Source organism: Rhododendron vialii, chromosome 12a (assembly GCF_030253575.1).
Source record: "Rhododendron vialii isolate Sample 1 chromosome 12a, ASM3025357v1".
Taxonomy (NCBI): domain Eukaryota; kingdom Viridiplantae; phylum Streptophyta; class Magnoliopsida; order Ericales; family Ericaceae; genus Rhododendron; species Rhododendron vialii.
Window position 1 is genome coordinate 25,376,505 of NC_080568.1, and position 14,302 is coordinate 25,390,806.

Here is a 14,302-nt window from a genome sequence, read left to right on the forward strand (position 1 = left end):
ATTCTAACATTCATTTTGAAACTATCAGATAGAAGATTACGAAAGAGAGGAAACAAAAAGGAGAGGATAATCTTATAACATCCTTGAATCAACAATAGAATGAATAGAAAAGCAGAGAGAAGGGAAAGGAAAACTTGAACCCCAACCCGCACCCACAAACACTGACAACCGTGTAAAACTAATAAAGTAAAAAAAAAGTACACCGAACGGACACATCTGTTGTCCAGATCTATGTCTGAACATCCATGTTCACATCGCTGCTCGCAATAGAATGACAAATCAGCAACCTATCTTATTCTCATGCAGAGCATATGAATGAAAGGAGGCAGCAAGTGTTGGAAAGAGGAAACAATCAGGCGGGCAACATTAACAGGCACTAATGGGTACTCAAAATTGTGACAGCTAAGAAGAGGAGAGCAATAAATAGCAATCAACACAACAGGGATCAAAAGGCAAATCTACTAGTCAAACCCAACCGAAACCATAACATTCATCGCTACAAAGTAAGATCACCCCCAATGCGTTTAGAGAACATCATCACCCAAAAAGCGTTTCTAATGTTCGACCTCACTTGGACAACAAGAAAAGACAACTAATTGTTCCACATTGTCTAATGAACCAAAGCAAATGAGTGAGATCATCTGAACCCACTCTATCACACAATATAATCAAGTCTATTGTTGTGTTGACATCGGCAAGCTTCCCCCAATGGGGGCAAAAGGAAATGAGAGACAGATCACTAGCAGTAGAACATGACCCTTTTGACATTGTCTTTAAGGGAAGGGAGGGGTCTGACAGGAGGAGCATTAGCACCTGGCACCCTCGAGCTGCGTGCACCTGCACCAGCTATCATACCACGACCAGCAGCAGCAGCACTCGTCATCGAACCGCTATCCGATGTCTCAGGCTCCATATAGAAGCGAGCCCGGAAAGCTGCCAAGTGAGCATAGTATGCAGGCGGCACTGCAAAACAAACAAAAAATGAGACAGAATTGAGTAGTAATACAAACCCATCATTTGTTAAAAATATTACCCATGAAACACAAACAAAATAAAACTGAAAAGGTACAAGGGAAGAATCAAAGACACGAAGGAGAGAGAAAAGGAGCTAACCAATAGACACAGATCGGGTGCATCTTGCGTAACTGCAAAGTATTCCAAAAACAGATTCTAAGTTAATGAATATACCAACATGAAGAAAAGGACAAAAACACCCCAGATACACAGAATTACTTATGCCAAAGCTTTGATAATTTCTTTAACATTGTATAAAGTACTGATAAAGAACTTCGACAAGAAGTCAAAAGGATTAAATCTACGGGTGAGTCTCAGTAGTGGCCTTACGTGTAGCAAAGGTTATTGGTAAGTGATTGGAGCCCATCGGCTGTGAAGTTGTTCTCATCCCACAACACATGGTAGTGAGCCGGTCGACTGGTACCCTGTCAACCATGACGAAAAGTTATTCAGCCACACAATTCCACAACAGTTGATATTCAAAGCTATGATGACGGGTGAATATGTCAGTTATATACTTGTATGCCAGCATGGCTGCACAGGTAGAAATCAAATTCTGTGGGATGGCAGATTTTGGAATCTACAACAGTACCTGTAAATTTTAGACATAATAGAGATTACATTAGGCAGAAACTTTGAGCGATCGTAGTAAGCCTCAATGCCGACATTAGATGTGCTTACTTACCCGGCAGTATATTTCCACTCCTGTCTACTGCATTTCGATCATTATGGTTATTGGCAAACAACCTTGTGTGATGTCGTTTCTGAACCACAACAAAAGTGACTGGGGGCTGATAGTTTGGCTCTAAAGAGTTACAAGCCTGATAAAGATTAAATATCCATATAGGAATCAGATTTGTGCTTATAAAACAAAGTCGATAACATAAAAAATGAAGCATAAAATAAAAATTACCTTTCTAATAGCATCAAGTTCGTAAAGCAAAACCTGATAGAACTGTCCTTCACTGACACCATCCCTGCGGAGGAAAAAAAAACATTTAAAAGGCATAACCACGCAAACACCGTATGAGATAACTGTAGGAGACTAGGTTGTAACCGGTAAAATATTATCCGCAGTGGTTTCTGCCCTGTTGCTCTACGGAAAGAAATGAGAAGTTCCCTGAATTTTACAAGAGCAAACATATGTGAGTCAATGTGTACTACCAAATTAGCAACTGCCAACCAAATGTAAACTGTCACTCTCAAACAAACTCAACATCCATGTACAAGGTTTTCAAATTTTTTCCTTTCGACTTCTATAATTATTTCATTTTGCAAGAGAGGGAGAGAAATTGGCAAGCTATACTTTATCATTCCACCCGTCACAGCTCCTCTAACAGGATCTTGCCAAGATTTATACAAATCCTGAATGAGCTCCTGACGATGCTCTTGAGCACAAACCAAACCAGCATATTTTGTAACCTCTGGCCAATCTTGCGAAGCAACCACCTGTAATTAACACATAACAACTCCTCACTAGTTGTTAACAAGAACACTAATCAACACAAGAAAAAAGAGAAACCAAATTCATGACAAGGGAAGTGGTGAAGTTCTCATACAGCAGCAATGGAAGGGCTTGAATCTTCGCCAGGATGAGGATGTGTAACATCAGCGCCAAAAATAATAGTGGGTATGTCACTAACTAGAGGTATGCGTCTAGATATTGCGTCTACAAGCACAGTATTCCTTCCCCCCACTTTAACATTAATCTTTAAGGCAACATTTGCAAGATATTGTTTGTTCATCCTGAACACATGTTTAGTCAAACAACACTGCGAAACAATTCCAAGATCTGTCTCACAGATCCTTTTCAAATCCCCTGAAAAATAAATACAGCCCAATAACAAAAAATTAACAAAGAATATAAGCACAAAACAACTGCCAATAATAAGTGCAATTTGTCTGTTGATAAGATTTCTGTACCATAGAGGGATCCATTGTTATCCGGCAGAATAACAATTAGCAGGTCAAGCTCCTTGCCCTGAGGCTGAAGTTTCGTCATGGCTTCATGGAATCGACCTTTCAGGACTCTTTCTACCTGATCCGGCCGTGCACTGTATGGTGGGAGCACAGGTTCCCGATTATATACCTACGCAAAGTCCATGCATTCAAAGTTCAGATCAGAGAACTCAAAACCACCTCCCATGGGACAGATAAATTAAACGTAAATATATATCAAGGCCCATACCATTCCAGATATTACACACATTTGCGCAAGCTCATAACAAAAGCCACGAGCCACACTTTCTTGCACATTGCGTGCAAAATTTATGCAGATCCAGTTATTCACAGTTCCGCCGTTCACCATTTTCTGAAAAATAGAGCAAAAAGGTATTAGGCTACTAGCCAAACAAGCAATATCAATCAACTAAGGTCATCTGAAAAAGAGAAATAGAATGTCCTTCAACAAGTACCTATATCAAGGGATGGGTGGACAAACTTCAGGCAAGAAATTATGGGAATTTCGAACTACCCAACACTGCTAATTGAACACAATCTTTAAATAGTTGAATATCCCCCATATTCAACACAAAAAATGGAATATGGATTTGAGCTGAGATAACGGATACGAGCACCGATTCACCGCCAAAAAATTGGAACCAACTCCAGAAAGTACTAGAAACAGTGCAATGAAGGCAGAAATAGAAGATATATTGCTCTTGCTTTCATGCGGACATACATTTTTACAATCCACACCTGGATTCTCAGGAGGAAGCTCTAGTAGATTATCTTTGTGAGAATAGCACTAGCTATATTATGCCTCGTTTTTCAAGCTTAGGAGTTGATTGGCCACCGAATTAAGTGTGCAAGATAAGATCCCACACCCTCTACATCGAATTCTTAACCTACTCCAAATTACAGCTTTTTCTATAAACATGTCTTCACTCTTTAGAATGCCTCTTAGCCTCTTACGGATACTGCTTTATCATGAGAAAATCAACCAGTTGTGAACCAGAGTAGCATATGATAGACTACTGAGTTAATACACAAACAGCAGACCATAACAATCATGAAATTTAAAACCAAAGAAGACCTTGCCATCAATCTACTGAACATGCACTGCTATCAGCAATGCAATTTATATTAGCAAATCTGGCTGAAGACCTCATAATAAATGCGTACTCATAATCATAATAAATGTATTCAGAGTACAACTTCAGGAAAGAGGAAATAGCCAGGTGGCAATAGTTGTTGCAAAGTTCCAAAATCTATAATTTCCATCCCAATGTCAGAATAGTAAGCTAGCTGGGGAAATTTTTCAAAAAGTGCGTACAAATCCAACCACTGACAAACTCTGACCAAAATTGGTAAATTCAGAAATATATATTAAGAATCATTCATAATACCTTATTCATCATGTTCCATTGACCAACTTGAGGGAGGCAATCTTTTTCCCTACCCGTATCATGGTACTTAAGCTGCATAGTCAGGGCCAGAACCATCAAAACAACAATTCAAAAGATGGTCATTAAAAAGATGAATCAGGCAACACCAGAGGTTAAATTTGATCAATTACCCAGGGAGCAGGGAGGACACGTGCTTCTACTGAAGCCAGTTTCTCACTAATTTTGATTCCGAACTCCTTTGCATAAGGATCTTCAGCATAGGCATTGTGGCGGACTGTCTGCAGAAGGATAAAAACAAAACAGTGAGGGCTAAACCACAAAATCTTGTCAGGTAATTCTTAGCTATCTTTTTTAATAAAAGGTCTACCACTAAGAACTTATAATTCCTCCAAGACCACCTTGAACATGGACTAGTAGCTCCTTTTTTTCTGGTATAGTGGACAAAGACTGGTAACTGACCTGTATTTTCCAACTATTTTTTGTTGGAAAGTACTGCATAAAACTATGCAATACTACACTAATTTAATTTTTAATTGAAGCCAAAATAGACCTGGCGTTACAATCCAAAGTCCTGCCGTATATTATTGAGAAACTTCATATCTAACAACACAGCCAAAAGAGACTTGGCATGATGTACAAAACATCAACCAGAAAGTCCCACAATAAAGCAATGGCCCTTGCACCAGATCAAGCATGCATGTCAAAGTCAAACACATAAACCCAGAAATGACGACTAAAAAGATGGATTTAGACTCCCATGATATGCACCATAAGCGATTCACACATCAACATTACAGCAGGAACAAGAATCTGTTTTAAGCATCTACAGATTCACTCCAAGATTCAGCACATTCAGTTCCCGCAGTGCCAACACGCTTGCAGACACACACAGAGTTATCATTTAGGAATCAAGAAAACCTAGATGTGGAACTAGGCCAGCTATTAAGCCCGTGAACACTAGCTTACAAGTTACAATGGTGCTATTAAGCCAGCGATGACTGCGTCAGAGTGCATCTGTGCATCAGGACTACAATATAGGCCTGCTATTAAGACCACGATGACACTAGTCTAAAACTGCATCATGTGCATCACAAAACCAGAAGTAAGAATGTAAGGCATGACAGTTATCTACACACAGAAAATCTGCGACATCTTAACAAACATTTAACAAAAATTAGATCCCCTTCGTGACATCTAGAAGTTTTCCACATTCTAAATCAATCCTAACAGAAACAACAGAAATAAGCCATGTTCCGTTGCTGAATAACTCATTCAATATTTTAGTTTCCAAAATGAGAACTATGAGTGGCCAATTCACATCTAAATAGATGTTCAAAAAGCACAACTGGTATCTGACACTGACAGATTGAAAGGATACATAAAATATCTCAAACACCAAGGATGTTTAATGCAACACCGATAAACCACATTGACCAAATAAACATATATGCCACAAACAAACCTGCAGAATGTCAAACTCCCTTTCCTGTGGGCGCTGACAGGTCACCTTAAGCAAAGCAGTAATTTGTCTCTCATTCAACCTCTTCGAATACCTCTGACCCTCAACAATCTTGCAAACCTGAATGCACTCGGACCTTTAGTTCGCACGTCAACACATACCAAAGGAGGAGGATAGAAATATAAGTATTGACCTCCATGGGTAAGTAATTTGGCCTCTGCTGATTCCCGACTTGTAGACAAGGCCATTGAGTATGTTGGATGGAGAACCCATATGTCTCCTGAAAGTACTCTACCACAGATTTCATAGTACCTCTTTCATCAACTGGGAATCTAACATAATTAACAGAAGAAAGAGTCAGGCAAGACATTGCTCAGAGCATCCCAACGCAATGCATCAAATAGTAAGTAGATGATCAAATTCCATCAGGATCACTAACTAAAAATTGAAACTTACGTTAACTCTCTTGTTGCTTGTGAGGTTAATGCAGATATCCGGTATTTCCTACGCATATTTCCCCGGTGGGTAACTTCCACCTTCACTCCCCTCAATGCTTTTTTTATCTAATAATACACAACAAAAGCCAATTATCCAGATAAATGACTCAATTCATCAAATTTAGCTACACGTAAGCTGCACGAAATGTCCTCTACAGATGAAATAATCGTGCTCAATGAAAAATAGATACCATGAACAGGGAGAGAGGGCGAGAGCGAGAAGAAAGAAAAGAGAGAAATTGGAAACCAAAGCAGATATTCAAGGACAAAAGGAGGTACACAGAACAGAATAGAACCAAAGACTTGAAAATAAATAAGTGCGGATTACACATTTGTCTGCTAGACTACCACCGAACAACCTAAATGTACCACTTATTTAGCACTATCTAAAGAAGCAGCTACAAGAGGTCCATAAGTGAAAGTCAACATCCAAAATAAATGAACCCATTGAAAAAAAAAGAAGAGGAGAATGAGAAGAATCCCTCGAAGACAACAATGGACAAAGGGGATTCAAAATACCATAGAGAATTATCTCACCTTAACACGATCAGCATCAGACAAAGGTCTTGGAGATACCTCCCTATTCAGAAGCCGAGTCACAAACTCAATGACGGGCAGAGGCTCAATAAAAGCAGTGGAGGACATATCTGCACAAGCAACCACATAAGAAAATGCGAAATGACAGTTACGAACTCCTACAGGGAGAGGAGATAGGTGTAGGTTGAAGGCATTACAGGTCCATGTAGCAAACTTTACTGTGAGCATTCAGAACAGCTGAGCAGTTAAAACTTTAAAAAAGAGGAAGTAATCAAGGAAATAAAATCACATCAACAAAAGTTAGTTACCAATATTCAGCGACAGACCCATCTGGGTTGGGCGAATACTCTGGTAGAAACCACGCCAGCTTTCTAGTCCTTCACCCAATGGCTGCCTTCTCCCCAAAACAGGCGAGTAAAATGAGCGGCCCACAGGACAATATCTACCACAGATTGCACAACATGAATTAATCAATACAAATTCCAAGGGAAAAAAAAAAGAATTAATCAATACAACCAGAATAGGAGTAATGTCAAAAAGATAACCAAGTACGAGTACAGGCAGTGGCAATAAGGTAATCCTACTACCAGTACTGGCTTAGCAATCCCAATAAAAGCAGAACGCAAGACCAAATGAAAAAATAAGAGTTCTAAAATTATATCAGAAGGGTCAAACGTCATCAGAAGCATTCTCACCGATTAGTGGGCAATTCGCGCAAAACGATGTCCAGAACCTGGAGAGCTTCTTGGGGTGCATCAGCCTGCCTCCCTTGTAAAAACAATCCTAAATGGTGCAAGTCAGCACGTGCAGCCAGTTTGATCACAACTTTAAATTCCCTCTCTCTCCTATATCAAGAGAGAACATGATGCATCAGCAAATTAAATATACAAACAAAGGAGTACTTGCATACGAGTGACTATTTATCAAAGGAAAGGAATAAACCAAAAGACATTAAGAAAAAGAAACCTCGCACTGCCGGATCCATCATCTTCATCAACGAGAGTGATTTTGAACTCTTTTGTGACAAAAGGGAGGGGGCCTGCAGTATACAAGCTCTTTCTTCCATCATAAGCAGGGAGCCGCTTACCAAGATGAGATTCCTTGTACAGTTTCACCAGCTGTTCCATCACTGCACGGTTAACACCCCTTGATGTCACCTCGGGCGTAATCGAGACCTACCATTCAACAAGAACAAGGTTAACGGCCAGGATTTTGCAGAACACTATACCCAGATAGAAAAACAACCATAAATAATAAAAGGATCAAAAACTGACATCGTATTGGTGCAAATCTTTGTCGGGCAATTCAGCAAAGAAGTGGTTGGCCCTGACAATACACCTAGCACCAGTGTTTCCCTTGCCTGGACGAAGAGGGAATCTCATTGATTTACTTGAGAGAGGAGCAGGCTGAATTGCTTGGCTCGACCCCCCTTCTTCCTGTACGGAAAGCTGCTGAAACTCCTGAGTGACCTGCAAAGTGCTAGGCTCAGGCACCGCAGTATGAGAACTGGATTCACCATGCATTTCTGCAGGTTTCGCTTGATAGGGAGGAGCCTGGGTAGCTTGGTGCAGCTCGGGAACTGGTGGCCTTGAAAAAGGCCCACTGGGAGGAGGTCCTCCAACCCCACGGCCACCACTCACACCACCACCGCGCCGCTGCTGTTGAGGTGCCCCTCCTCGAGGCTGAGCTCCCCTGCCCTGTTGGTGATACTCGGGGGGGCCCCCATAATGCTGCTGAGGCACCATTCCACCGCGCTGAGGACCACTACCACCGCGTCCACCATAACCTCCCCGTCCTCCTTGCTGGGATTGGGGAGCCCACCCTCTACCGCCACCTTGCTGATAACCTCCTTGCTGCTGCGGTGTTTGTTGAGCTGGCGGACGTTGAGGACCCCCACTGCCTCCTCCGCTCACATCCTGATGCTCAGAGCTTTCTCCCCCACCAGGAGCTTCAGTTTTCTTCTTCCTCGGCATGACGGTATCTGCAGCAAAAATAATAGCCCAAAAATTGACTTGTTATCATTATACAAGCGGTGAAACTGCGAAATGCATCTGGGAGCCTAAAGCATAAATCAACTTCAACACACGAAAATCCATGAACCGGGCACGAGAGATAGAACGCAAAGGAAAGGGAAAACACCGTGTCGTAAGCAAGGTAAAAATATATATATTTCAAACCAAATCAGATTAGGATTTCCACCCACTGTAGCAAAAATAGACACTTACATATATGTATATATTCAAAAAGTTAATTGTTTGTGTCAGCAACACTATATGTGACCAGGAAAAAAAAACCCATAGGAAATGTAGAACAATCTCTTTCTTCCATCATAAACTACTGTTCGGAGGTATATATCAATACATCTCGCACTGAGTAAAAGGAACCAGAAGCAAATGTAGAACGATATCAATGCTCATTGTACCAGGGAAAAAAGAAACTGTAGGAAAGTTAAACTATGTTTGGACAATAACAAATCTAGTCATAACAAATTAACAACCTGTACATCAGTGGCTTCCAATCATGTACCAATCTGAACCACAGCAAAGCTAAACCATAAAAATTTAACGCCACTTGGTCCCACTATAAAAAGAAGTGAGGCAAAACCTAAAATGACTTGTTAACGTGGCTAAAGATACGCATATATGCACAAACAAAAATACAGACAAAAACAATTATGTCAACAAGACTGTATAAGCAACCAGGGAAAAAAACCCATATAAATCAATACATCTGACACTACGTAAAAGGAATCCATGCTCATTGTACCAGGAAAAAATAAACCTAGGAAAGGAAAACATACAAACACCATGTTTGACAAGACTATAAGAACAGACAACAACAATCCAGCCATCTCAACTAGTACATCAGTTGCTTCCAATCATGTACCAATCCGAAGCTCAGCAAAGTTAAAACAATAAAAATTTAACCCCAGTTGTTCCCACTATCACAAGAAGTGAAGCAAAACCCTGAAACCCATTTAACCCTACTACTTTAACTATCCACACAAATCTTAACCCTAAAACTGATGCGTCATAAAGTTAGGGTTAAGAGGTCAAAACATAAAACCCTTTCCTCAATACCGATGTGGAAGATCTGATCCGATCATCTTAAGCCGCGACAATCAGCCAACAAAAAAACACGTAAAAAATACGGGAGAATTAAAACGATAAACTGACAGACAGGGAAAAGAAAAACTGAGGAAATCGCGGTAGATCTGAGTGGGAGAACACTCGATTGAACTCGAAGAGGAGTAGATCTGTACCGAAGGTCAGTGAAAACCAGCAGCAACAATCGCAACTCAGATAAGCGCAGAGAGATTAAGTCGTGAAGTGATGTAAATGTGTTCGACCAGCGATCGAAACCCTAAAACTGCTATCGTTTTACCTGGAAACCGCTCCTGGTAAACTGCTTTCGGAAAGTGAGAGAGTAGCAGCACGGATGAGAGAGAGAGAGGATAACTACGCCTCCCACCCTTTGGTTTTTTCTGTGTTAAAAAAACCGGAAGTGGGCGAACCACAAGGCGGATTTAAAGGAGTGGTAGGTGGGTGAAAATAACAACTCCGCCCCTGGGTGCCCCCAGTGTCCCCCACCCCTCTCTCTGATATTGAACCGCAGGGTAGCTCGCGTGATCTAGTCGTCCAAAAGTATTTTTAGGAGTAGTTCAAATTTTAAATGACTCTCCAAAACGTGTGATCTTAGGCTCCGTTTCGGAACAAAAAATAAGTTTTTATTTTTTAAGAAGATAATTTTAAGTTTAAAAATTATGAATTTATTGAAATCTAAAAATATGCAATATGAATCTTGTTTGAAAGATCCCAACGACATCTTTTATACGATGCAAAAAAAAAATTAAAAATTATTTTTTATTTACTTTATTTTTGATTTTGAAAATATAAAATAAACTACTTATTTTTTAAAAAAAATTCTAAAACGGCCCTTAGAGCATCCGGATCTCTATTAACAAATTAGCTTTTGGAATAAAGTAGAGAGTTAAACCCACCAAAAGCACCTTCATCAGCCTCTCCTTTGCTTGCCTTCAAAGTAACATTGCTACCATTGCTCTTTCTATTCCACGAGGAACTATTCATGAGTTAAACATTTATTTAATGTTTTCATTTTAAACTTTGTTCAAAAATTGAGCTGTCACACCTCCAAAGATAGGGCCGGCTTGATACCCGCAAGAAAAGCTTGAATTTTTTTTATTGTTGGCGGATCCATTACGGATCCTACAAAGATTATTCGAACCGCAAATCATTCTAAAAATATTTTTCTATGGATTCCTGAAAAAAATTTAGCTCAAACCGATATCGGTAAGAGTTGTTTTAGCATTCATAGGATACCCGACGAATTCTGAAATAGCCTTTACCGTTATGGAATTGAACTATTTTTTTCCCGAGAACCCGTAAAATAGCATTTTAAGAATGCCTTACAGATTAAATACAGTAATATTTGTTGGACCCGTATTGGGTCCCACAAAAATCATCAATTTGTTGCTCATTTGATGTGCCCAAACAAGGCTCTTGGCAAAAAAAAAAATTATTGCAATTGAGAAAAGAACAAGAGTAAACAATATTTTTAATGAAAGAGTTTTAATATAGAGAGTCTGATACAGTAGACATTTTAAAAATGAGCAGCTAAACTAATAAAGTAGGTTTTTAAGGTGTAATTTGGTCCAAATTTTGAAGAGTTTGATACAGATGCTTGTAGGCTTTGTTCTTTTAGACTTAACTTAAATCTGAAAATTTTGTCCTTATTTGAATTTTTTTCGCATTTATTAGTTTTGCGTCAAAAATTTTCCAGGGTATTGATATGTCTCGACGAGAGAAATCGGAAAAGTAAAATTTTGGCACTTTTATCCAAGTATTTTGAGAAATAACCACTTTTTAACGTAATTTGACACAAAACTAGCAAATTTAAAAAAAAAATTAAATAAGGACAAAATTTTCAAATTTAAGTTAAGTTTAAAAGAACAAAACCTTAGTTGTTCAAAAGTATTTTTAATGGTTTAAAATTTAAAATAGATATTCCCGAAACGTGTGATTCTAGTCGCTCATAAAGTGTTTTTAATAGTCTAAATTTTTAAAGGATTCTTCGCATAAGGCTTGAACATAGCCCTCCAAAAATATTTTTAATGGTTCAATTAATAAAAGGAGAGTTGTTACTCATACATCAATTGTGCACAGATTGCGGTGGGGTCCACTACAGGTCTCATACAAACGATCCAATCCGTTCATTGAATGTAAAACATTTTTCTCTATGAATTTCGAGAAAGATCAGCTTAATCCAATACTTATAAGTGCTTGAATAAATCATTTAATTTTTCATTCAGATTTTAGGATAATGAAAAGTTAGATGATTGAATCAAGCATCTATAAGTATCGGATTAAGTTGATTTTTCGCGAGAGCCCTTGAAAAAATGTTTTAAATTTAATGAACGTCTCGGATCATTTCTGTGAGATCTATAGTGGGTCCCATGTCGCTATCAATGCACGATTCGTGCACTATTTATCTGTGTTGGTAGCATTTCTATTATAAAATAGATATTTCCGAAACATGCGATCCTAGTAGTTCATAAGTGTTTTTAATAATCTAAATTCGTAAAGGGCTCTCCCCAAACGTGTGATCATAGCTGTCCAAAAGTAATCCAACTTATAAAAAAAAGACTCTTTTTGGGAACTTCCAGAATAGAGTCCTTTTAAAGTTATGTACCGTTAAATGCAAAATGAAGAATTGGGATGTAGATAAGTCGGTCACTGTCTCAATTGTGTCATTGTCATGTGTGGGGCACTGGGGAGGAAATACTTGTGTGCGGAGGGACTCGTGGTTAATTCCGAGGGTTAGTCGCAGTCGGATTGATGGCGTGGTGGACTCTGGTTTGACCGGCTGGGGAAATGATTTGGGTGTTGACATGAGACGTGCGCTGCGTGCACCCACCCCCACCCGGTTCAGTTTTTTTACTGTTTCGCTGGTGGGGGTGACAGCCACGATGTTGTTATGAAACAAAATATCGTCTGAAAGAATCTAATTTTGTAAATACTCGTATAATATTCATTCAAAGACGAAATTAATAACTCTAAAAAAAAATATGACAATTTTTACAAAAAATATACAAAATTTCTCACAGATAAGACGACAATAAAAACAAACCAAGGAGAAAGATAGTATCATGGTCTTTTTCTCCCATCGTCGTGAGATTGAGAATAGCATCATAGCCTTTCCTTCCCATCGTATTAGGGCTATGAAACCCAAGGTGGGAAGGGTAATGGAGAAGAAAGGTAAATGTGAGTCATGAGGCAACTAGATTTCGGAAGAGAGGAGAGAGAGAGAATTCGTTATGATAACTCTTGTCCATTAAGTAATTGTAAACTGTAAACTTCTTTTACCGTTTCTGGATCATTCTAGATCCTTGTTTCACAAATTTTGTTTTTGTTTTTTTGTTTTTTTTTATTCTTGGGCTTTTTCATTTTATTTTTATTTAAATTGTTTTTGCCTTCTGAGCTTTATCTTTTATCTTGGTTTCTCAACATACCCAGGTAAAAGCCACATTAACTTTTTAATTTTTTTGATTCTTCTTCACGAAACGAACTAATAATTTATAAATAATTGACTCAAAACTAATAAAGGCAATATTTTTAATAACGGCAAAAAAATCCAAAAAACTATGTGAAACAAAACAAATTTAAAAAGAAGGGAAATTTATGGCAATGGTCTTTCTAGTTTAGTTGACAAAAGTTATCAATTTGACAAATTTGGTACAAAACCAAACTTGAAGGTCAAAAGAATTGTAATTGATACTTGAGGACGAAAATGTGACTTGGATAAAACTATGAGGACCATTTATATAAATTTTCCTAAAAAAATTACTCCTATCTATAGCTTACTCTCTAATTAAACTTTGTGCACCACCTAACTTTTTGCTTACTTCTTAAGGGTGATTTGTTGTTGTTCTCTTTATTAGAATTGGGTCAAATTTTTGCATCACATCACCCATGTTGATTAGAGGAATCTGAAAAAAGCTTAGAACTATAGAGTAAAGTTGGAAAAAAATAATATTAGGCAGCGAAAAACCCAAAAAGTCAATCTTTTAGGCTTTTTCCTGTCCCCTTGTATAAACTTTTATTTATGTTTGATCTATATATTTATACTTTTGCGATTCCTCTTACCAAGATGAATGAAGTGATGCAGTTACCCAACATGAATTTTGTTTTGTAAATGCTATTACCTTCCTTTTTACAAGGAAAAACAAAACAAAATACGATCTTTGGGATGTCTAATCAATCTTTTGGCCTTACTTCTAGATTATTATTATTTATTTCATTGGACTCTTTAAAATTTGAGTCTATTCTTTTATTCTCTTATCTCTCTCAATGAGAGAATGGAAAAGTTAAAATTATGAGTTACATTAAATAATTTTCACTGAAGACATAATAATTTAATAAGAATAAGTC

At 38.4% G+C, this 14,302-nt stretch overlaps 1 protein-coding gene across 2 annotated transcripts; it reads right to left on the reverse strand.

Annotated features, from left to right (window-relative positions):
* Positions 1 to 443: 443 nt before the first annotated feature.
* LOC131309744 (protein argonaute 1) lies at positions 444 to 10,376 on the reverse strand. 2 transcript variants are annotated; one of them, XM_058336344.1, is made up of 22 exons: positions 10,239 to 10,376; positions 8,129 to 8,835; positions 7,821 to 8,029; positions 7,550 to 7,699; positions 7,163 to 7,296; positions 6,855 to 6,964; positions 6,277 to 6,383; positions 6,014 to 6,152; positions 5,824 to 5,940; positions 4,532 to 4,639; positions 4,362 to 4,433; positions 3,203 to 3,325; positions 2,938 to 3,103; positions 2,574 to 2,833; positions 2,321 to 2,463; positions 2,072 to 2,134; positions 1,928 to 1,991; positions 1,700 to 1,835; positions 1,533 to 1,606; positions 1,345 to 1,439; positions 1,114 to 1,145; positions 444 to 963 (listed from the first exon to the last, which is right to left on the reverse strand). In XM_058336344.1, exons 2-22 carry the CDS (start codon positions 8,825 to 8,827, stop codon positions 740 to 742), a joined length of 3,225 nt encoding a protein of 1,074 aa, XP_058192327.1. In that variant the 5' UTR covers positions 8,828 to 8,835; positions 10,239 to 10,376; the 3' UTR covers positions 444 to 739. The 2 variants fall into 2 exon arrangements, with proteins under 2 accessions (XP_058192327.1, XP_058192328.1); XM_058336345.1 differs by lacking the exon at positions 10,239 to 10,376 and adding an exon at positions 10,117 to 10,238.
* Between the last annotated feature and the right edge of the window lie 3,926 nt (positions 10,377 to 14,302).